General features: G+C 40.7%; 2 protein-coding genes across 3 annotated transcripts; one reads left to right on the top strand and one right to left on the bottom strand.

Moving 5' to 3' along the window:
* Positions 1–5,845: 5,845 nt before the first annotated feature.
* Positions 5,846–9,886, bottom strand: LOC125906174 (prisilkin-39-like). 2 transcript variants are annotated; one of them, XM_049604626.1, is made up of 3 exons: positions 9,732–9,886; positions 8,654–9,225; positions 5,846–8,623 (listed from the first exon to the last, which is right to left on the bottom strand). In XM_049604626.1, exons 2-3 carry the CDS (start codon positions 9,219–9,221, stop codon positions 7,734–7,736), a joined length of 1,458 nt encoding a protein of 485 aa, XP_049460583.1. In that variant the 5' UTR covers positions 9,222–9,225; positions 9,732–9,886; the 3' UTR covers positions 5,846–7,733. The 2 variants fall into 2 exon arrangements, with proteins under 2 accessions (XP_049460583.1, XP_049460582.1); XM_049604625.1 differs by having other exon boundaries at positions 5,846–9,225.
* A 2,071-nt stretch (positions 9,887–11,957) lies between these two features.
* LOC125905982 (protein phosphatase PTC7 homolog) lies at positions 11,958–21,974 on the top strand. The gene is made up of 6 exons (XM_049604334.1): positions 11,958–12,514; positions 14,460–14,639; positions 15,738–15,936; positions 17,692–17,815; positions 17,947–18,076; positions 19,330–21,974. The coding sequence occupies exons 1-6, from the start codon at positions 12,313–12,315 to the stop codon at positions 19,386–19,388; spliced, it is 894 nt and encodes a 297-aa protein (XP_049460291.1). The 5' UTR covers positions 11,958–12,312; the 3' UTR covers positions 19,389–21,974.
* The last annotated feature ends 1,588 nt before the right edge of the window (positions 21,975–23,562 follow it).

The raw sequence follows: 23,562 nt of genomic DNA on the forward strand, positions 1-23,562 counted from the left end.
TGTCTTTAACATCTTGCTGCACATAAAGTGAGACAGTAAAGGCACAAGCTAATCAAAGAAACACAACAATAAAGACTCGATATGATACCTCAAGCATCTCCAATAGCCTACATTCTCTGTATGAGTTGAAAAGTTTAAAAAGTCAGTTTCAAGCTCTGGATTTACTTTTAAAGGTCCCATATTATTCTCATTTTCGTACTTGTATTCTGGGTTTCTACTAGAACATGTTCACATGCTTTAATGTTCCAAAAACAGATTGTCTTCCTCATACTGTCTCCTCTAAATATATCTGTATTCACCCTCTGACTAAAACGCTCCATTCTAGCTCCAGTGTCACACCCCCCTCCCGGAAAATCCCAGTCTGCTCTGATTCATCAGTGTTTCCGAGCCTTCCACATCTGTGCTCTAGAGCTGCTGCTTCTTTGCGTCGAAAGGGGTCAGTTGAGGTGGCCCGGGCATTTGATCAGGATGCCTCCTGGGCGCCTCCTATTGGAGGTGTTTTGGGCATGTCCCATTGGTAGGAGGCCCCGGGGAAGGCCCAGAACACGCTGGAGGGATTACATATCCCATCTGGCCTGTGAACACCTTGGGGTCCCCCAGGAGGAGCTGGAAAGTGTTGCTGGGGAGAGGGATGTCTGTGGTGCTTTGCTCGGCCTGCTGGCCCTGCGACGTAGCCACGGATAAGCAAAAGAAAATGGATGGATGGATGGATGGATGGATGGAAGACCAGAAAACACAGAGAAGCTCAATCTCTTAAGCACAGAATTAAGATTTCTGGTTATTATTGCACATATTATGATGAAAATAGCCTTCAAATGAAAAGCAGCAGTGCTGATCAATCCTTAAAGAGAGAATATTCTCCAGTTAAATATGTGTTAATGATTTACTGTCTTATAATAACTCCAGTGTATCTAGCCACAGGCTATCCTTCCAGCTAAACGGCCAGTTTAGGTTAAAGTTAAGTCAACAAACCATTCATTTCCCTAATCACTGCTGAGCATTAGACTCCTGTAGGTATAAACATGTACACATTTAATCAAGAAAAAGAAGTTCAAACACACAGACCTGTGACAGAAAATAACAAGTCAATACACACAGTGATATATTTGTTTTTGCAGCAGCCTTTGCCTTTGGTAAATAATGGGAGAACACGAGGTGACTGTATGTAAAATGCCACCATCAGCCAAAATCATTCAACCTGTACTGTATTATTGATCTTGAACCAATGGCAAAGCGGGATTTGTTTTGGGGAGGAGCTGTGCTGGCTCTGTTGAGTGGATGTTGGTGTGGTAATAATACTGATACCAAAATGCTGCTCTTCTGTGCTGTAAGTGTCCTCCAGCATCACAACCTCTTAGTGTGACCGCTCAGAAAGGTAAAAAAAAAAAGACAAAATCTTTATTTTTGTGTGTGAATTGTAAAATTGTTGATTTCAGCACATTTTATCTGTATGTTTTAAGATTTAGAAAGTACCTCCTTCCAGATGTAATGCTTATATGATGCATGCATATCCTCGCTGTTTGATACTACATCATAAATATGTTCTGTAACGATCACTGCTTATCAGAGCCAGGGAAAACAAATGCATTATGAAAGGGAGAAATATGCATCACACACATAATGCCCAGCTAATCCCAGTGTTGACAGAGCTAGACAGAGCATGTGGATAGTTCTGGATCTCTGTTGTGTCAGGTCTGGTGAGCATGTGACTCTGGATGTGCAGGGAGCTCAATCAAAAGCTTTAATGGCAGTTTGAACGACAGCCAAACCTTCTCGCTTTGTCTCTTAGATAATAGAATAAATATGCAGCATAAAACACAAAGACAGAGCAGTATCATTTAATTTTGTCAGCCTCAGGCTATTCACCCTGAGCCTTCACCTGTCACTCTTTTATTTATACATGTAGGTGTGTTTTGAGGGGTTCAGATCTCCAGTATGACCGGCCAGCAGAAGCTTCTCTTACTGTGGGTTTGGCTGTTGCTCATGGCAGCCCTGTGCCCAGGTGTTTACAGTAAGCGTGGAAGCAGCAAGAATAAAGGGAAAGGTGATGGCAGCAAAGCCCCTCCCTCCCAGGGCCGAGACCTCTCCAAGCAGGGCCTGAAGTGGGCGGGAGCAGCAGCAGCAGGGATTCTGGGAGGCACCGGAACCGGATACGGGCTGGGGTTGTTCGGCAAGCCAAAGCACGGATCTGGGAAGCATCACAGCCATAAGACCTCCTCGTCTGAGCAAGATCAGCAGCTTTACCCCAGAGAAGGCCAAAATTTGCAAAAGCAAGATCTCTGGAGAGCATTTGTTAAGGCGGCTGCCCCCGCACCCACGGCGAACATCTTCCTCACGCTTGGACATGTGGTGTCTTTCCTGATAGCAGCCTGGATAAGAGATATGTAACCACAAGGAAAGAAATCAATCATCAATAAAATAAAAGCCCCTTTGAACAAATTGTCCTTCCTGTCTTTTATTGTTTAATATAAGGTGATGGTGATATTACTAACTGTGTATGAGTGCAGAGTGCAGTATTTTATTTCTGGAATTTCAGTGGCTTTAGAAACCTTATTCTATGGTAGAAACATACACATGGTGTTTGTTTCATGGGCTGATTCCAGTATGATTGCTGACTCAGTAAAATTTGACTACCTTTAGGCCATCATGAAAAAACAGTTAATAATAATGGGCAAGGTACCTGGTGGCTTAGTGGGTTAGAGCATCCTATATTTGAAGGCAATGTCCTTGCCACGGCAGCCAAGGTCTTTACTCCAGCCTGCAGCCCTTTGCTGCATGTCATCCCCTCTCTTTTCCTCTGCCAAAGAAATCATCCTGCAAAAGAATGCATAAGCAGCATGGGCTGGGTATCACTATAAGTGACTATATTGCAGCTTCCTTTGGTGAACATATGTTTTGACTATAAAGCTATAACAAACAATTATTTCTGCTGATTTACTTGATTAATCAATCTATCTTCATCAATTTAGTCTGCAAAACATTAGAAAAGATGTCAATATACAAATTTTAAAAAATTCTCAAAGCTCAACGTGACAAGATCAAATGTTTTGTTCTGTTTAAGGAACAGTCAGGACCTCCAAAATATTCAAAATCCTGAGACCTAAGACAAAGAATAGCAGTCAGTTCTCACATTTGAAAAGCCGGAACCATCAAATAAGACAACTGCTGAGGTAAATGTCAAAAAATACAAATGACTCATTTTAGATTTATTAAACTTTTGTGTCAAGAGACTAATAATGCTGACACTTCATTTGGATAGTCTGCCTACAGAGAGTTTATAGAGTATTTGTAACGTTTCAACAGGTTATTAGTTGAGATTTGACAGTCACTTTATTCTGCAGATGTTTATCATCAATACATATTCCCAGAAAATGAATTTGAACTTGAACTATTTATTCAATCTAAGCTGCACAGGTTGTGTAAACAGTTCAAGTTCAACTACTGTAAAACTTTAATTAATAGCCCGGGCTCTAAATTTAGGACAGGCCTTTAATTCCTTTCACACAAAACTGTTGCTCAGCAAAGATCAGGAAATACAATCACGTTGTTTATTTAAACCTACGGATATTACTTGTGTATAAAATTAAGTTTCAGATAATATCTCAATCATGATCTGAGGACCCTTACGGACTTAAGGAATATGAGTAACTTACAGGGTAATTGAGGAATGGACACATAATTTGAGTTAGACAGCAACCTGGTTTTATACATTCAAATAATGTCTATTTTAAAAAAGAACTGCATGGCAACTAGACCAGGTGTCTAATTGAGACAGGCATTTATTTGTCAAAATAAGTAGCCACACCAAAAGGGACTTGAGGTTTTATGGTAAATTCTTCTGAGAATATGTAGGTATTTTCAGGAATTATGTTCGATAGTCTGTAAAACATCTGCAGAATTGTTGAATCTCAACTAATAAACTGTTGAAATGTAGGTTGACTATCCACATAAAATGTTGCCACTGTTTTTGGAGCTATAGTTTTGACCTTTTTTCATTCAACAAAATATACCAAATGCATTAATGTTAATAAAAAGCTTTGCCTAATACAGTCTAAAGTTGGAGATGTTTTCTAATGCAGATATGTCCTGTCAGAGTCAAAGCAAATGGTGGCTGAGAGTTAAACTGCAAGTAACTCTATAGGTTAGGTAACATATTAGCTATTATTTGTTTTATTGTCTTTATTCTATAAATTGGTGTTATTATTTAAATAGTGCTTTAGTATAAAGGAGATTGTGAACAAGAATATGTGGCAGTGTTTGTGGAGTTATATCATATAGACATGAGAAACCATTATGTTGTTACTTATTTTATTTAACACACAAACATTCATGACAAATCATATTAATCATGTAAGTAACCCAAAGCGTTAACAACTGCAAGTCAAAATCAGAGGAGTCACACAGATGTCAAAATGAGCTCAGTGACACAGATACAGAATATCTAAAGCTAAAGGGAAATAAGTGCACTTTACAGATATTCTACAGCCTGGTTAGTATGAAAATGTCAAATTGTCACTTCATATCAATTGAAAACATTTTGCCAGATTCAACAAAAATGAACAGGAAAAAATGCTGCAGACTTTGAAAGAATACAAGTGGAATGTGAAATAACACATAAGGACAAAAGACCTTCACTTTAAAACAGAGCATTTGAACACCTCTAGATACACTGTCAATGTTTGGACTGCATCATGCAACAGACAGGATGCAGGAGTGCTCTGTCAAAATAGCGGACTGAAATGAATAGTGACAGCTTCTCTTTAAAATAAACATTAACTTGAAAAGCCTTCAAACTTAATGTATGAACCACTTTTCAAAACACAGCAACGAAGTGCTTTACAAACGCAGAGGGGGAGAAATAATTAGAACATTCAGATAAAAAGAAAACAATCTGGAGCTGTAAAATCATCACAAACACAAAGAAATTAGGGTGCAGATAAATTTATACAATACACAAACTCACAGATCCAGTGGCAGAAAAAGGAGGGCAAGAGTTTCATTCCTGGGGAGACATACACCATGACAGCCAGGGGAGTCTGGGGTTTGTGGAAAGCAAACAGAAGTATTTACAGACCTGTAACTATCTGACTGTGATTCGCAAAGATTCAAGTGATGAGAGGAAGATGGGAGATGTACTGACTGGCTCAAACCTAGAAAATTGCTTGGAAACTCCAACCACAGCAGTATCCATGTACAATGTGACAGTGAACCAACAGACGCTGTAACCTCCACTGTTTCCAGGAAACTGTAAGCCAGTGCCTCCAGCTTCAGTTTAATCTTGCCTGACTCATGATAGATACGACATTAAGGGGCTGTGTGTGAAGAGTGAGATTACCGTAAAGCTTAGTGTTAATGCTCTGATACCAGAATTCAGCACTGAAGTCTTGAATTGTTACGGACCTTATCTGTGCAAAACCTCAGTCAAATCCCAGCTTGCACCGGACAACATGTAGCACTGCACAGACTTAAAACATCAGGCACGACAACAAATGTTCCTATTGTTCTCAACAGCTGCAGGCAAGGCAGCAACATCACTACACCACTGATGACATTTGCTGCACATCAAAGGACACAAGCTCACTGACGCCCCCCTATTGTCAAGGGCTATTAGATGCAATCCAGGATTTTACAGGCAGCAAACTGTGAGAGTACCACGTTCCTTCAGTCATATTTAGATTTGTACCATTTAAGTGTTTAACTGTTAACTGTAAGATAGTAAACCATTTGTCCACAGGCAGCATTTCCAAATATGGTCAACTGATGGTGGTCATTAGGGAAGTCTGATTCAATATGTTTGTATGGGACCATGTCTCGGTTATGACCATTAAATGGCCTCATCTCCATTAAACAACGCAGAGCCAGTCATCGCCACATATCCATTACTGAACTGTTAGCAAGCCACATTATGAACTGAGGGCGTTTACTTCTTTTCTGTCACTGATAACATATTTTCTTCTTGTTTTGGCTGTGCTTGATCCCGAAAAAAAAAACATCTGAAGGAATCATATCTCCTTTTGTTCCCATTGACATACTATATTATTTAGAAGTGACCACGACATCTGCTTTGAAAACCTGGTGTTTAAATGGTTTAAAGTGCATCAGCACTGGGTTAAACATTCTTTTGTGCAACCCAGAATCCAAAAAAGTTGTGACAATGTGTAAAACGGGAATAAAACCAGAACGCAATGGTTTGTAAATCCTTTTCAACCTGTATTTAATTGAACATAGTGTATAGTGTAATATAGTGTACTGATAAATTTGTTGTTTTGTGTAAATATACACTCATTCTGAATTTAATGCCTGCAACACGATCCAAAAATGTCGGGACAAGGGCATGTTAACCGCTGTGTTACATCACCTTCTCTTTTAATGAAATTCAGGAAGCGTTTCGGGAACTGAGGACACTAATACTCTTTTCCACCAACATTAAAGTGGTTCTATTCTAGTTTACACACCTAATCTTGATCCATTTAGAGCACTTTGGCCAAAAAATAAATTGGTTGAGAACCCAAAAAGTTAGTTCTCAGCTGGAACCAAAAAATGGCAGTTTTTCCTAGACGACATCAGTGGGCATGTCATATTCGACAGGTTGGACAGGGCAACACTGAGGAAGTCAAGTGAGAAATTGTCAGACAAAAAAAGAGCATGCAGTGGTCTCTTTAATAGTTGGTTCATACTTGAACATCATCCTGAACAGAACCACAAGAACCATAGCTAATTTGGTAGGAAAAGGGTATAATCGTTAAAGTTTTGAGGGTGAAAGTTCTTTTTTTATTTGTCTTCGCAACAGGCCCCAAAATTCTCAGGATTTAAAGAGTCTGTGTGGACGAATGGACCAACATCCCACCCGATGACTGTGAGAGATTTCTTTTTTAAAGACAGGAAGAGCCTTGATCTTGGCATTGCAAACAAAGGCTTCTCCAAGTGTTATATAAATGTCAGTCAGTGTGTTTAATACTTTTCTTCTGTGTCATTCCACACAATTTTTATGGATGAAAACATTACAGTTTCTTATCTTTGTAGTTTTATTGAGTTAATACTAATGTCTGGTCTTATCTCACATGAATAGCTGCATTGGAAATATGTTTCCTCCACTGTATGTCAAAAAGGATTTACATTACACTTTGTTTTTATGTCCATTTACACAGAATCCCAATTTTTTTTAAATCAGGGTTGTGTTACATGCGAGCAAAATTTCGCTTTAAGCACATTTAACCCACTGAAAAATCAGTCCGTTGAATTGTCCAGTGCAGATGAAACGGATGAGTGAATGATGTTAGTCGGAGCTCTTACTGTTACATTCATATTTTACACAGTAGCAGACATATTGTACCAATAAACTGTCACAAAAACTGAACTTAAGTACCCTGAATCTGTTTTCTATGCATTCAGTGCGTAATAATGTGGAGTAAAAATAAGTGCAAAAATAACAAAGATGTAAAATTAATTATTGAGAAACTTAACAGAGAGAAAATCGTGCAGCTTGTACAACACACAACTGATGCCTCCATGATCTAACTGTGAAATCTTACACTGACTGCTGCCTCTTAAAATGGACACCTTTAGTTACTATATACACATATTAGTTTTCTGAGACGATAATAGAGGACTGACTTTATATGACCCAGAAAGCCGCTATGGAGATAATATACATTAGCCTTGTATGGTCGTGCAGATATAATGGAGGAAGTAGAAATCCATTTAGGGTATAGTAAAAGGAGGACAAAGTGTTCTCACTGGAGGAGTAGCATGCTGGAAAGTAGCATGAGGAGGGACGTGAAAAGTTGAGCTGCCCCGTAGTTTATAGGGCTGCTGCCACTTGGCATGACTTGTTGTTCCGCCTTTCGTTCCTGCAGAAAGCGCTCCGAGTAGACCATATATTGCTCGACGCAGCGCCGGGCCTTGACTTGCACGATTAGGGCCGGGTATCCAATCTCCTCAATGCTGACGGTGTCATCATCATCATCAGCTTCACCCTGACTTTTAGGCGTGGTCGAGCCACTCCTCTGGTCTTTCAGAGTGTCAGTCCTATTCATACAGTTATCCATGAACTTGTCGTAAGACTCTGCCCGAGGTGGAGGCTTGTAGACATAATCACGCCCATAGTCCTTTTCATCCGTGGACTGGGTGCCATAACGCCGATACATGTAGTTGTTGTAGTAGTACTCTTCTTCGGGATTGCGGAAACTGAAGTGTGGTCGAGGGAAGCGCCCTAATCCATATCCGACGGCCATTCCAGCCACAGCACCCACGCCTGCTGCCAGCATGGCTTTCTTGGCAAAACCTGAAGACTTGGGCGCGTAGCCCATGTTCTGCACAGAACGAGAGAAAGGAGACCCTCCCATCCCATGACCACCGCCATATCCATATCCTCCACCATAGCGGGGACTGAGGATCTTATTATTCGGGTTCCAGTTGGTGTAGCCACCAACCCCTCCACCAGGGTAACCCCCCGGATACCCACCAGCTTGACCCCAGCCCGGCTGACCCCAACCCTGTCCTGTATTCCCCCCTCTGACTGGGTAACCACCTGCTGGGTAACCACCTGCTGGGTAACCACCTGCCGGGTACCCACCTGGATTGACACCTCCCCTATTAGGATACCCTCCTGCACCTGGGTAGCCTCCAGCAGGGTAGCCTCCTGCAGGGTAGCCTCCAGCAGGGTAGCCTCCAGCAGGGTAGCCTCCTGCAGGGTAGCCTCCTGCAGGGTTTTGGTTAGGATATCCTCCTGGGTTGCCAGGTCTGCCTGGATAGCTACCTCCCGCCGGGTAGCCTCCTGCAGGTGGATTTTGATGTGGATAATTCCCTCTCCCTGGGTTTTGGTTCGGATACCCCCCAGCAGGATATCCACCTGCAGGGTTCTGGTTTGGATAACCTCCAGGATTGGCTCTACCGGGATATTGGTTGGGGTTACTACCAACTCCTGGATAATTTGGTGGGTTTTGTCTGGGGACTCCTCCTGGATTAGTGTTGCCTGCTCCAGGGTAACTTCCCCCAGCAGGGTATGGATTGGGGTTTCGATTGGGACTCTGTGGCTGTCGGGGGTAGCTTCCCGGCTGAGATGGTTTTGACTGTGTCCCACCCCTGTTGTTCCAAGATGAAGAAGAAGAGGTTTTCTTGCCGCTGCTGCTGCCGCCTCTCTTCGCCCATGCTGATTCAGTGTTCAACAGAAACACAATCAGGAGGGACACAAGAGCTATGTCACACAACCTCCCCATCATGGACCTGGAGAGAAAAGTGTGTCACAGTAATGATCATAATAAGAGTCAAGCATATTAAAACAAGCGTTGCCACTCCTTTTCCTGAGAAATGACATATCAAATGGCCCAGTGCTACCTTCTCATTTAACAGTGGATTGTTATATAACCAATTATATTACTCTATAGACCAAAGAGCGAGAAATAGTCAATCAATCCAAAAAGGTAACTCGTAATAACGTTTCAAAGGCATTCACGATGCACCCTCTCACCATTATCCTCACATCATTTGATTAATCTAAATAGAAATATGCCTAAATACTAATAATAATAGGCCTGTGCCAGCAATAAAGAGTGAACGATGGCCTGTTTTTTTATCTTAAAACGGTGAGTACCAGTCATTGCATCATCAGCATCCTGCCGACAAAGCGGCACACATAGGCTCTAATAATATGTGTGTCGCTTATTTCCCCCGTCGAGCCTACCCACAAATAAATAACATCATCAACAGATTATAAGTGAATTATTTCTTACCGTGAAGAGACGGTCTGTGTGTGTATGTGTGTGTGTCTGTCTCAGTGGTAATTCGGTGATAATGCGTTGTTGTGCTCTCTCCCTCCCTCAGCACGGTTATGGACTCTGGCTCAGGGTGTTTCTTCTTGCTCGGGTGCGCTCGTTTTCATGCACAGCAAGTAGCCTGTAGGGAATAGAGGTGGGGACAGTTTCCTGTGACGTACTTGTGATAATGATGATTTAGCCCAAAACCACAACTAAAACCAAAAGGTTATTTCTGCACGTGTTTCATTTCAAGAAGCGTATGAATTTATTATCACTTATACATGGGCACTAACTCGAATTAGTTAGCTTTAACTGCCAGCTCCATTTCTGACCTCAAACTGTATTTTACTACAATATAAGCAGCATTTGCTGGTAGGCCAATTAAAAAAAAATACAAAGACAGATAGTGTGAGTTTTGATGGGTTTATATTTTCTGGAGCCTTTGTTAAATTATAAAATAACCTTATAATTAATAGAAATGCACCGCAGGCTAGACAGTGCCAAGGATGGTACAGTCCAACGTCCTCCGTTATGTCCAGACGTTTAGAACAAGTGCACATCTGAAGCCTGCGCACTTCATCCCAGCTCACTGCAGGAACTGCGGGTCCGTCGGGCTTTTTTTTTTTTTTTTTCCCTCCACAGTCTTTATTGTGCACGACTACATTTACAAAATACAAACGAATCATAAACAACAGAAATAAACGCAAAATAAAAGGACAAAATTAAAAAAAAAATCAACAAATAATATATTTTAATGTTATAATGCCAGAGGTTTTGTTATATGCATAATTTCATAGTCATTAAATAACTTAAAGCTCTTATTGTTGTTGTTGTTGTTTTGTCCACTTTCTTTATTGTGCACAAATACATTTACAGAACATAAACAGACAGAAACAACAAAAATAAACACAAACTATAAGGACAAAAAAAAACCATTTATAATACCAGGGTTTTTGTTATATGCATAAATTTATAATTATTTAATCACTTAAAAGTATTGGTGTTGTTGGCGTGGGTGGTGTTTGTCCACTGTCTTTATTGTGCACAAATACATTTACAGAATATAAACAGGTACAAAAACAACAAAAATAAACACAAACCAAAAGGACAAAAATTAAAAACACAAACAAAAAAATACAAAAATAATACAACGTTGCCAGGGTTTTTATTATATGCATCATTTTATAATCATTTAATAACTTAAAGGTATTGTTGTTGTTGTTGTTGTTGTTGTTTTGTCCACTTCCTTTATTGTGCACAAATACATTTCCAGAACATAAACAGATACAGAAACAATAAAATAAAAGAACAAAAACTCAAAACACACACACAAAAAATACAAAAATATAATACAAAATTTATAATGTCATGGTTTTTGTTATATGCATCATTGTATAATCATTTAATAACTTATAGGTCTTATTTTGTATTTTCTGTTTGTTTGTTTTTTTGGTTGTTCTTTTTCTAACATTAAGGAACATGGTGCTGTGTTGATAAAAATGTATTAATAAAGTACAGGAAAGTCGGTTTGGTTTCTGACCTTTTTTTTTCTTACGAATATGGAATTTTCCAAAATAATAAATAAAGAGTTGTGTGCTATGCAACATGTTATCATTACACATATCACATATATTATTACATCAAACGTATTTGTTTCAACATTTATCTCAAGTGTCTTTTTGGATAGTTGGAGGTACTCTTGTCTTTTTTAGGGAGCTGGCAACATCAATCCAAAATATTTTGGTGTATAACCAGAAAAAAATAAAAATAAATAAATAATGGGAAATAATATCTTTTTTCCAGTCCATAGAAATCACACTTATAATCAATATTCAGTATAAGTCTGTCTAACAAAAGCTTTACCAAGTAATTTATATAATATCTTGAAATATCCTTCTTAACGGTTATTTATACAGTATTTATCATACATTGTTTGCTTTCTCTATCTGTTTATCATTAAATAAGGAAGGCTAAAAGCATCTAGAAGAATGGTCGGGAGCAGAACTTAATGTGCTCCTGATATTTTTTTGTCAGAGCACTTCTGTTTCAATATATACGTATATAAAATAATTTCCACCCAGTCTTCAGCATGGACGGAACAGGTGGATTGATATTCTATGGCTCAGTATCCGCAGCACGAGCGTTCGTCACGCTGCTCTGTCATTGGATGATGTCGGCCTGCCGTGACGTCAATTTAGTAAACCGTCAAACACCCGTATGTACTCGCAGCTCTCTGTCCGGTACACAGTGGAAACATGTCGGGAAGGAGGGAGCCCAGCGGAGGAACTGCGTTCATGAAACCTACACCTGAGACATAAACTGACCGTTAATCAGTCCGGACGGACGGTGGGGTGTTAGCCGAGTTAGCAACCGCTGGGGCCACGTTACTATTTCACGGAAGCGGGCCGGTCACGAGCGAATGGACGGATAAAGACAGACAGCCGGGGCTCTATCAGAAGAAGTAGCCCAGCAGGCAGGCGGCCGGGGCCGGGCAGAGAGAGAAGAAGGGACAGTGTGTGTGTGCTTGAAACAAGACTGGGTTGCTGCTTGCTAGGGGATGTTATCCGTACTGTCTTATGGCAGACTGGTAGCCAGGGCTGTCCTGGGCGGACTCTCTCAGACGGACGGTCGGGACTACAGCCTGATCACCGCCAGTTATGGCTTCGGTAAAGACTTTCGTAAGGGGATCCTGAAGAAAGGGATGTGCTACGGTGATGATGCCTGCTTCATTGCGCGGAACAGGAACGCAGACGTTTTGGGTAAGCTCACAAAAACACTGCATTTATCTTGCTGGGGTATGTTAGACACCATCTGTGCTCAGGTGACCTTCAGTTAGCTAGCCTGCACGTGCACCGACCCTCAGATGAAAACACAACTGCCCCCACCCCCTCCAGATACACAGCTATAACTTTTCTCCCCTCTCCATCGCTATGTCAGCTCCTCTTGGTTTAAATGACGCCTCACAAATCCTCACAGAAGCTCAATGTGGCAACAAGCATGTAATTTGACATATAAACTGTCGTTATGTACCGTTAGCGGGTGATATTAAGGTGAAACACCGAGTGACCTTTCACCCAGATGAGCTCCAACTGCAGAATACACAGCGGCAATGCAACATATCAAACACACCTAATTAGGAGACGTAGATAAGCTTCATTAAAGGTGGCGAGCACTTTAAAAGTCCTTATAACAGCCTCCCAGACTCAACATTACAATGTCTTGCAAAGGTCAGAATGGTTGAGCATGGAGGCAGCCATGTTGCTAATAGCGTCAGTAGCCTGCTAGCTTAGCCGAGTGTAATTGCTTTGTCCTCACCGCCCAGCTGACAGGAGGTTAAACAGCGAAATACTTCACTAACCACGTGGCTTGGTCGACACGTTTGCTTCGTGTTTTATAGTTTTCAAGCAATGTGGAGTCTGAAATGTTGAACTGGTGATATAAAGTAAAAATAGCCAGTGCTGAGAAACAAAACCCCCAACAGGGGCTTCACGTGTTTCACATGGCAAGCTGAGATGTGGTGGTAGTTAAATCTGGGGTGAACTTCCCTGAAGTGGACTGGGGTGGCTATCAAGACAGTTTTTTAAGAAATATTATTTTTGCTTGAATAACAGTAATGGATGGTGGTTCTTTCTTCCAACATGGCAGAGGGAATTTCCAGGAGATTCCCAGGGTGTATTTTGTTATTTTAGTTTCCTAATCCAGGGAATTTCCACCTGCAGCACAAACAGAAAATGAAACTACAGCATGGGGATATTACATATGATTAAAAATGATGTTTTCACATACCATAGATTGATGCCAGTAGCTCACTAACAACGTGATGAACATGGACATGACATGGGGTAACTGAGGGCAAAATACTATAATAGTATGCCTTGAAGATACATGTTATAGCACTATCATTACAAGCATTTTCTTCTTGTTTTACAGCTCTGATTTTAAAGAAACATCCATTTTTTTAAACATAACCAAAAGTATTTGCTTTGTCGGGTGATGCAAGCTGCAGTTTAATCAAGGTCTGTTTGCTCCTGCCACCGTCTTTATAGCTCTTGATCTTGACAGTATGCACTAAAAAGATATGCAGTCGAGTCATCCAGTATCATCCTGCTGAATCCTGAGTATGCGCTACCCACTTGGATCGGCTGCCATCACATTTATTTCTCTCTGATCCAGTCTGGCATTTTGTTAATCCAAAAAAGCATTAACCCTCACAGCAGTTGCGGTGTTTGGTTCGGATGATGATTTTCATGTCGCCTTCTGCAGGCAGAGAAAGTTACTGCTGCTGCAGTTTATTAAATTTAAATGACATATGATGGGTCTGGGGTTTGGTGCTTCACATCAATGCCAGACTGTGTCCTTGTACAATTAATTATTCTTTTCATTATTGATGCATCTTCCATTTATTTTTTAGAAATAAAATGTCAGTAAATTGCTTGTTTTGTCTGAGCTAGATATTCATAACACAAGACGAATGAAAGCAGCGAGTGCCCACATTTTTAAAGCTGTGTTTGGCATTTTTCCTTGAGAAATGACTCAGATAATTAATTGATTTTCAAAATAGTTGCTGATTGAATTTTCTGGTGTTGGACTCATTGGTAAGTCAGCCCTGTTGTTTCAGCTAGTATGATTAAAGCATTTGTTTGCAGATGGGTGAGCACCAAGAAAACAACTACATTAAAGTTCTGTTCCCCTGTTGTGTATCAGGTGTTGCAGATGGCGTAGGTGGTTGGCGTGACTACGGCGTCGACCCGTCTCAGTTCTCAGCCACGTTAATGAGAACCTGCGAGCGACTGGTGAAGGAGGGACGCTTCACTCCCAGTAACCCAGTGGGTATCCTTACATCTGGCTACTATGAGCTTCTACAGAACAAAGTTCCCCTGCTAGGTGAGTACACACCGATTCAAAATTACATACAGGTTATGCCTTATGGTGCACACACAGTCAGCGATGCAGTGAGTCATGCCTCCCATGAGACCAGCTGTACTCTGAGAAATGCATAACATCTACAGGATGAGTCAGAGTGCTGGTCTTGCTTAGCGAGATGCAGAGAACATGTTACTATAAGTCGTAGCAGAACAGATTTTCATTTAAATTGCATGTTTGTTTTTTTACCAACCTGGCAGAAAGATGCGTGGAAGGATGGAGGAGTAAATAAGACAGATAATGATTAAAAAGTAATATATATGATAAGGCACAGAACGTCAGGGATTTTAGTTATCATTGATTTAGGTTTAGGTCAGTATCCTGAGTGATGTAATACCTATGAGATAACTAACTGTATTTTGTCATGCGTCCACTTGGAAGTCAAGAGACAGTGACCTTGTGGCACTGAACAGCTTCCCTTGTATGCGGGGTGAACATTTAGCTTCACACCAGAGCCCCATAAGGTCAAGAATCTGTAACTGACACTGCAGGAGGGCTGGACAGTTTTTTAAAACCATGCACATGTCCAACAGGTGACCAAGGTCACATTTTTTTCTGAGACGCAGTATCCCTGATTTATAGCCAGCACGTACATTGAGTGTTTCCCTCCTCCCCTCCTTGTCACGATGTTTGTCAAATGGCCTACTTTTATTTTGAGAAGCTGTGACAAGGTCTGTGCCTGACCTTCCCTGCTCAAGGTTACTTGGACTGTTGGCACCTAAAGTTACTGGGTATCTGGGACAGGCTCAGTCCATGACCTTTGTGTTTGTTTTCTTTGTTTTTCAAATTGCATAATAAGCTCAACCTCCCACTGTGGGACCATGAAATTCGTGAGGAAGGTGCACCAAAAGGCGACGATATACTGGTTGAGGTGCATTCTGCCTCTCTAGAAGCACACGAATACAGCATGTGCTCCTTTTCTGCCTCTCTGTTCAAACTGAAAAACATATCTTTGCATTTTTCCCACTGACATGAATGTCTTTTTCACCGTGTCTCATCAGATTTCACCATCTATATTTATCCATAACCTTGTTGTTGTTTGCTCTCCTCTCTTTGTAGGGAGCAGCACAGCCTGTATCGTGATTCTGGATCGACGGAGTCACCGGCTACACACATGTAACCTGGGTGACTCAGGCTTCTTGGTGGTTCGGGGAGGAGAGGTGGTTCATCGCTCAGACGAGCAACAGCACTATTTTAACACGCCCTTCCAGCTGTCAATCGCTCCCCCCGGAGCTGAAGGGGTGGTGCTCAGCGACAGGTCAGTTGCAAATTGTGTGAATGCAATTTAAAGAATAGAAATTAGAAAAAAAGATTCATAGTAGAGGCAATACTGCTGGCTTTACAACACACTGCACAGGTTATCTTTAATACAAGGGGAATCACAGAAAGATGAAAGTTAAATTGTCCTTTGTAAACCTAGTTGTGTTGCTGAGCTACTCCCTGTAAGGTGTGCCCACTATTTTGCAAAGCAAATGATTAAAAGTCAGGTTCATTTTCACTTTTGCTTCCAAACAATTGTTCAGATGGCAGAGTCACGCTGGATTTGTTAACACATGCCACATCCTTTTAATGTGGGCAGCAAACAAATTTGTAATAGGAACTGTCAGAGAGTGTTTGCAAAACAAACAAGATCTGCTATGGTGTCACACTCCTGGCCAAACTAGGCTCAGCCTCCACATAGCCGCCTTAGATACTTAATAATCCTTTATTATTTATCGTTATCGCCTGCAGGGGAAATCTTTTCATATCCTGTTTATAGTTTGTCGTTTTCGTTTACAGTTCAGAGATTTTAGAAGTGAGCACACTGTCCTCTTTATCATCAAAACGTCCTATAAAACTCATCAGTACGAGGCGTGTGATAGTGAACATACACATTAAGTATCGTCAAGAATGCTGTTCCAAAATGTTTCCTCATAAAGTGATATCTCAAGCACAAGACACACAATGTACAAGCATGCACACAGGCGTGTCAGGCCACCCAGATAGGTGTCACAACTTGATTCTGACAATGGCAGCCTGATTAACAAGGGATAAATCTTTAGTAATCCATTTAGAGCAGCCTTGAGGTCCTGTTTTTAAAGTGTCTTTTCCCCCCTGCTGGTTTAATCCTGCTCTTCAGGTGTGAAATAAAGTTTAAGGTTTAGCTGTTCAATGAGTAAATGTTCCTTTTTAAAGGGAAACTACGCCCATTTTCAAAATTAATGCAATGGTCTAATGGTTCTATGGTCTAAGACAGTCCAAAAACACTTGCAAAAATGAGCATCTTTCTTCCAAATCCAAAAACTAGAGTGCCAAAATTCATATTTGTGATGTCTGGTGTGAAGTCTGGAGCTGCTCCACGACAGTGAATTAGGAAACATATTATTACTGATGGCACTGAGAGCTCCCAGGGGAATGTTCTGAGCATATGGGTACATTGTTTTAGAGCTGAGAACACATAATAGAACAAAGCTCATATAGGTATAAAAAAGAAAATGAACACACAAAATAAGGCTCCCATTCATCGTCTTTGCACCAGCAACTTTATACTTGATGACATCACAATTTGGAGACCTACTTCTCTAGTTTCAGGCTTTGAGCGAGAGAGTAGCTCAGGCTCATGTTGATTGATTGTATTGATTAATCTTTCCCAGGCCATGGAGATAACGTATTGGATATATTAATTTAGGTGGTGTTCCTCTTTAAGTACATGTACTGCTCTGTGATTTGCCACCTTAAAATAAAAACCCCCAAGATGAAGCATGAACATAAGGTGAAAGGCTCTCGATAATTAAACTTGAGTCGTGGGTAAGGCGCCAGCAAGCAACAGGACCTCTGCAAGGACACACCGGACAGGCTGCTTCCGAGTCAGCTGTCAGATTAAACACCCACGCTGCGTCCACCGGCAAGATTTGGCAGAGTGACTTCTGACCTGCTTAATTCCATATTGGACACTGTTGACAGCAGCTCAGGCGCCGCCGGCTCCTGTTACACTTGTGACTGATCTTTCCATGCCCGTGTGTGTTTCCTCTAGCCCCGAAGCAGCTGACAGCTCCTCCTTCGACGTGCAGCTCGGTGACATCATCCTGACGGCAACCGACGGCCTCTTTGACAACATGCCAGACTATATGATTCTGCAGGAGCTCAAAAAACTCAAGGTGCCGCTCTCACACATCAGTCATATTAGTCAATCATCATATCAGTTTCCTCGAGCTGTCACATAAACTGTATCTGATTGTAAGTGAACACAGATGCAGACATATTTAATTCTATTTTTTAATCCTTTTAGACTACCAACTATGACAGCGTCCTGCAGACTGCACAGAGTATTGCAAAGCAAGCTCACGACCTTGCCTACGACCCCAATTACATGTCCCCTTTTGCACAGTTTGCCTGTGACAATGGCCTGAATGTAAGAGGTAAGTACACTGTGCTTCAGATACTACATTATCCCTTTTTAAAAACACCCTCCTTTTAACAGTACATGTAATTCAAGCATTATTAAAAGCTGTTAAAGCCTGTTAAAAAATAGCTTTTTGCTGAAACTGTCACTCAATTCCAAAAGAAGAACAAGAGACATGATAGTCTGCCAGACAAATCCTGTCCCTCCTCCTCTTCCTACTGCTTCTGATGGCCTTGACTCACCAAAAACAACCAGTGGAGTCTCTAACACAGCTGTCAGTCATGTCAGTCACAGCTCATGAACTGCAGTCAGAGTAGGCAGTGCTGATTAGATATGACTCAAGATTCTGTTACCACATGTCTGTGTTTCACCTCATTTGTTTTCAGAAACAATTTAGTGATCATTTTAACTGTAAAATAAGAAAGTTTGCTCCAGCCAGTGGGCGGTGTTTTGTTTCAGTTCATGGCAGCATATCTAACAGGTAACCAGTACACTAAAATTTGTTCCTGGAAACATTTGAGGTGAGAAAAAGGCAATCTTGATTCATATTTGATAAGCGCTGCCTAGTTTGACAGTTTGCCGCAGGTCATGAGCAGTGTCCATGATTGACAGCTGCGTTCAGGACTCCTCTGCATTGTTTGGTTGTTTTTGTCCACATGCAGTAAGGCCATGAGAAGCGCTACAAAGCAATAGAGTAGGTAGAGGAATATGATTTATTTTTCGCAGATTATCTGTCTCATTTAATTCTGTATCAATACAGTGACAGATTCAGCAAGTATGACAAAACTGTATTGTTTTTTAAGAGTTACCAAATACAGCTTTAAACCAAAACAGCCTTTTTGCCTTTTTTCCTTAAATAAAGGTTGACACAAAATAGCCATCACTATATCTTGTCAATTTTAACAGCTATTTTTTAAGTTTGATTTGATATTACACATACTTGAAGCAGATATGTTAATATAAAATATACTATAGACCATTTGATTGTAAGCGAGAGAATACGAGTTGTGAATATTTTTGCTGTCCTTAAAAATCATCTGCTTAAAAATGTAAAACTTAAATACCCATGTTTAGAGTTATTTTCTGGCTGCACTCGCACCTTTAGTTTGGCTCCATTTGCTGGATCAAAGCTAAATAAAAAAAAGGAAGTGTCAGTGAGTTCAAAATAGCCTTACACTCGGGTGTGGGAAAAAAATTCCAGCCCTACTTTGCGTGAACTGATGATAAGTGTTGGCACGGTTCCTCACACTCTTTTGTCTTCTTCTGCAGGAGGGAAGCCAGATGATATCACGGTGCTGCTGTCCATTGTGGCTGAATACACAGACTAAAAAGTGTGTCTGAGAGTGTGTGTGTGCTTCTCTGGGGCCGACCCTCCCTTCCCGTCTGCATAAGTCTTCCACCTGCAGCCCTCCCAAAAATGCACTGCATCCTGTGGGCTGACAGGGGAGGCTCACCAACCACGACACACACTCCTCGCTGCGGGGCCGACGTCCACCCGTGTACATTTTTTGTTTTCTTCCTCTGTTGTTGTTTTGGTGCTTGAACGGTTGAGGGGAATCAGGCAGCTAGGACATTTTCATGTTGATCATGAGGCAGGAGGAGTTGAGCACGACGGGCTGAGGGATGCCTTTCAGTCGCTTGTGTCTGAATGTGTCGCGTCAACACTTTCTAGGTGTCTGGGAGACAGCCTGGGACAGATCGGCTTAAAAGGGGCTTTAAAACCTGGTAGCCCTTGTGTACAAAAAAGTGATATAATAAGAACAGTAAGCCAAGTTTGGGATTTTTGGGAGAGTAGTGATAGAGTATTGAACCTGGCTAGCTGTCTCTGTTGCTCCAGTTGTTATTCTGTTCCTTGTTGTTAATGTGTTTGAACAAAGCAAATGTATGGACTGAGAAAGCAGATGTCAGTAATGGATGGGTATTATTAGAGAATGAGATTCAAGAATGGGCTTTCAGTTTCTTGGGAATGTGAACGTTGAAAGAGCAAAGTGCTCCGATCAAAGAAACCTGTAAAGGGAAACCATAACACTTGTTAGAACTTACACGTGAAGGCTAATCAGTTTTCGTCACTTGGCAGGGGGGAATCTGTCGGAGCGCACATCCCGATAAGTTGTAAATATTTTTGTGTTGTTAGGGCTTCGTTCCAGCCTTTCTGTTGTCTTTGCTTCGGCTGCTGAAGCAAAGAGCTATTTCGTTACTATCGTGGAGGATGTACACATGCATTCATAAATATATTTTCTTGTATAGATGTTAATCTTGAAGTGAGCTTTATCAATCCCACACTTCCACTGGCCGAAATGAACAAGAAGATCTTTGCTGAGATTGATCGCTGCAACACGTGTGGTAGGGAGGATGTTTTTAAAAAAAAAAAAAAAAAAAAAAAGCGTGAGTGTGTGTGGTACACATGTGAGTTATTGGGATGTGTGGCGTACTTAATGTTAATATTTGCTATCTCACAAAGCTAAAGCTAGCATCTGGGAATGCTTACTATTGCAATGATAGGTCAGGCGTGTGTTTAAAGGAAGAGATGTATTTTTTTAAAGTAGTAAGAGTTTGAAGTGTCTGCTGAAAGGAAATATGTGTCATGGATGACAAAGATCCAGCTATCTTAACGAGAATCAGGTGTGTGTGTGTGTGTGTGTGTGTGTAGGTGTGTGAGGGTGTGTCAAATTTGTTTTTACGTCTCCGTTCCTTATTTCCCTTTTACATTTGTTTGCTGCTTCTCTTTTGTAATTCAGATGTCTGTATATGACTTGACATGATTTATACGAACACGGTCGCCATGATTGTAACGAGTGTGTGTAAATGTGTGTGTGTGTGTGTGTGTGTGTGTGTGTGTGTGTGTGTGTGTGTGTGTGTTGCATCAAATGACATTAATCAAAGACCTTGATTAGTACTGTTCTGCTCATGATAGTTTGTCCCTTTTTGTCTAACAGCTCACCCAAGTGGTTCGGACAATGTCTTTACAGTTTAAAAGCAGGTGCACCAAAGACACATTTTCTTTGTGTATGTCATACACAGCGCTTTGTTGTTACAAACATCATACAGCAATACTGTAAATTCCTTGTGCTCTGAGTCTTGTGTGATGGCCAGAGGTGTGGGTCGACACGTTCAGATGGACATTAAAAATGTCTTTTCTATGCCTAAAGTTGTTTTTATCCGAGCAAAAGCTGTATCATATTCTTGGGTTAAGATGTGTGTGTGTGACTGGTTGTAACAAAGTATAGACAGGTTTATGAAACCAAAGAAGGAAAGCCATATGTAAACACATGATCAGGGCACTGATGTGTGAGCCCTGCTGTAAAGATGACATGTTTCTTCCTCATACACATAATGGACACAGTGATCTGCATATTAACCGTCTGCACTGTTCTTTCTGCATGGTTTCTTTCTCAGCTACTGGTACCATTTTACAAAGTTAAAAATCATCTGTTCTTGTCTTTCAGAGTGGTTTATAAAGGTGTATAAAGGTTCTGAACTTGTATTTACTTCAGAGATAGCCCTATATTTAACAGAGGGATGTATCCCATATGCAGAAGAAGAAGGGGTGGTGATGTAGGTGATGCTGCTGTGAACTTACAGAATGAGGGTGAGCACAGTTTCAGCCTTAACAAATAGCTAGACCTGTAATCAAGAGGCCTTTCCTGTCATTGCAAGCTTGTGTCGTGTCGGTCACGTTGCCCGGTGTTTGATGTAAGTGAAAGTCCCTCCCCCGTCTTTACTCTCCTGTAAAGTTGTTTCTCAAAGGTGCTTCTGCAGTCTGTATGGTATGATTGTCCTCCTTTCAGCAAGCGATGTTTGTGTGTATGAAAGATACACCTATGTCTACAGTGTAACAATGCAGGTCTAATTTATGTAAATATGTTTTAAAATATGTACAATATTTAAATAAAGAATCTAGTATTTATACTAAATTCTCCTTGGTCTTTCATTGATGCTGTTCCAGGTTTCATCTTCAGAGGCAGATGTGCTGTTCACAAAAGACACATCCGAACATGCAAAGTGATTGACAGCTCTAATAAAGCAGCTTTTGTTACAGTGAGGTTGAGAAAATTTGGATTATTGCATCAGCTGCATCCTGAATATTAGATGATATAATTTATGTACTGAGGGCACACATTTACCACATTGGAACAGGTTAAATACAAAGGTGGTACAGCAGGCACATCATCCTTTTATAACTGTAAAATGAGATTTTTCATAATTAAAATTATCACAATTCAATAGCAGTTATGTGTATATATGCCCACTGTAAGTGTGAAAATACATCGTCATCTGTTTGACTTACTGTATTGCTCGCATTTTTTTCCCCTTTTTGTACTTTAACATGTCCGAAATAACACCTTCAAACAAACAAACAGTATTTCCATTTTCTGCTATTTCAAACTTAAGCTCTTCTACTACTGCTACACTCAGAGGGAAATATATTAATTTTTTCTACTCTATTACATTTATTTGACACATAAACTAAGTACAAAAAGGAAGGAAATTTGTGTTTCATAGATCAATAAATCAAATCTTACACTATTGGAAAGACACTTTATTTCCCTTTTAAATGGTGCCACATTTGTAAGCAACATGCATTTGTGGGATGAGCAGCAGAGCTGAGTATGTGGGTTGCGTCCATGAAAATTTGCCAGTTTTGAGCTTCTGGTACCCCCAGGTGCTGACAATCAGGTGCCAATCAGTTGGTGTCTGCTCCAAGAATCGACATAACACGTTTGACTGATCTGGATAGGGCCCGTGTGATAGAGCAACTTCAAGTTGGTGTTGCGGCATTATTTGGAATGAGCCCTAGCACCATCTGCAAACTGAAGGCCAAGTTCCATATAACAGGGGATGTCAGAGACAGGCCACGAAGTGGGCGTCCCAAGAAGACGACACCCCAAAACACTGAGAACTGAGCAAACCACGCAGCTTGTTTACTTTTTAGTAGTTAGTTTACAGTTTTTGATTTTACATACAAAACATGACCAACAAATAAAAGTACACATTTACATTTTGAAATTATACATCGAACCACATAGGGGTATATGAAGCAAAAAGTGGCTCCCCCCTCAAGCAGCTACAACATTAATATGCTGCTTACATGTTAATGCATCAATAATCCCATAATACAACAATAACCCTCTCAAACAGGGGTAAAATTTAAATAATAAGTAGATAATTGAAATTATGAATGCAGGACTGCTACTCATTTTTACATGGTGGTATTATTACTGGGGGCCACAGACTGTTACAAAGTCTTGTTGAAGTATCTGGAAGTAATATATATTTAAGGGGAACTACATCCATTTTCAGAATTCATACATGTTATTCATACATGTTATTGCTGTGGTCTAAGACAGTACATAGTAAAATTAAACAACTCTCTCCTAAATCCAAAAGCTAGAGTGCTAAAACTAAAATTGTTGAAGCCATAAAGTCTAGAGCTGCTCCATCAATGAAGAATTAGACAAGATGTTATAGATGAAACTGAGAGCACCCGCAGAAATGTTTTGA

This window comes from Epinephelus fuscoguttatus, linkage group LG18, assembly GCF_011397635.1.
Source record: "Epinephelus fuscoguttatus linkage group LG18, E.fuscoguttatus.final_Chr_v1".
Taxonomy (NCBI): Eukaryota; Metazoa; Chordata; class Actinopteri; order Perciformes; family Serranidae; genus Epinephelus; species Epinephelus fuscoguttatus.

Coding starts and splice junctions, on each gene's coding strand:
- LOC125906174 (XM_049604625.1), bottom strand. CDS start 9,221: ATGATGGGGAGGTTGTGTGACATAGCTCTTGTGTCCCTCCTGATTGTG.
- LOC125905982 (XM_049604334.1), top strand. CDS start 12,313: ATGTTATCCGTACTGTCTTATGGCAGACTGGTAGCCAGGGCTGTCCTG. Junction 14,640..15,737: donor GAACAAAGTTCCCCTGCTAG/GTGAGTACACAC, acceptor CTCTCTTTGTAG/GGAGCAGCACAGCCTGTATC. Junction 15,937..17,691: donor GGGGTGGTGCTCAGCGACAG/GTCAGTTGCAAA, acceptor TGTTTCCTCTAG/CCCCGAAGCAGCTGACAGCT.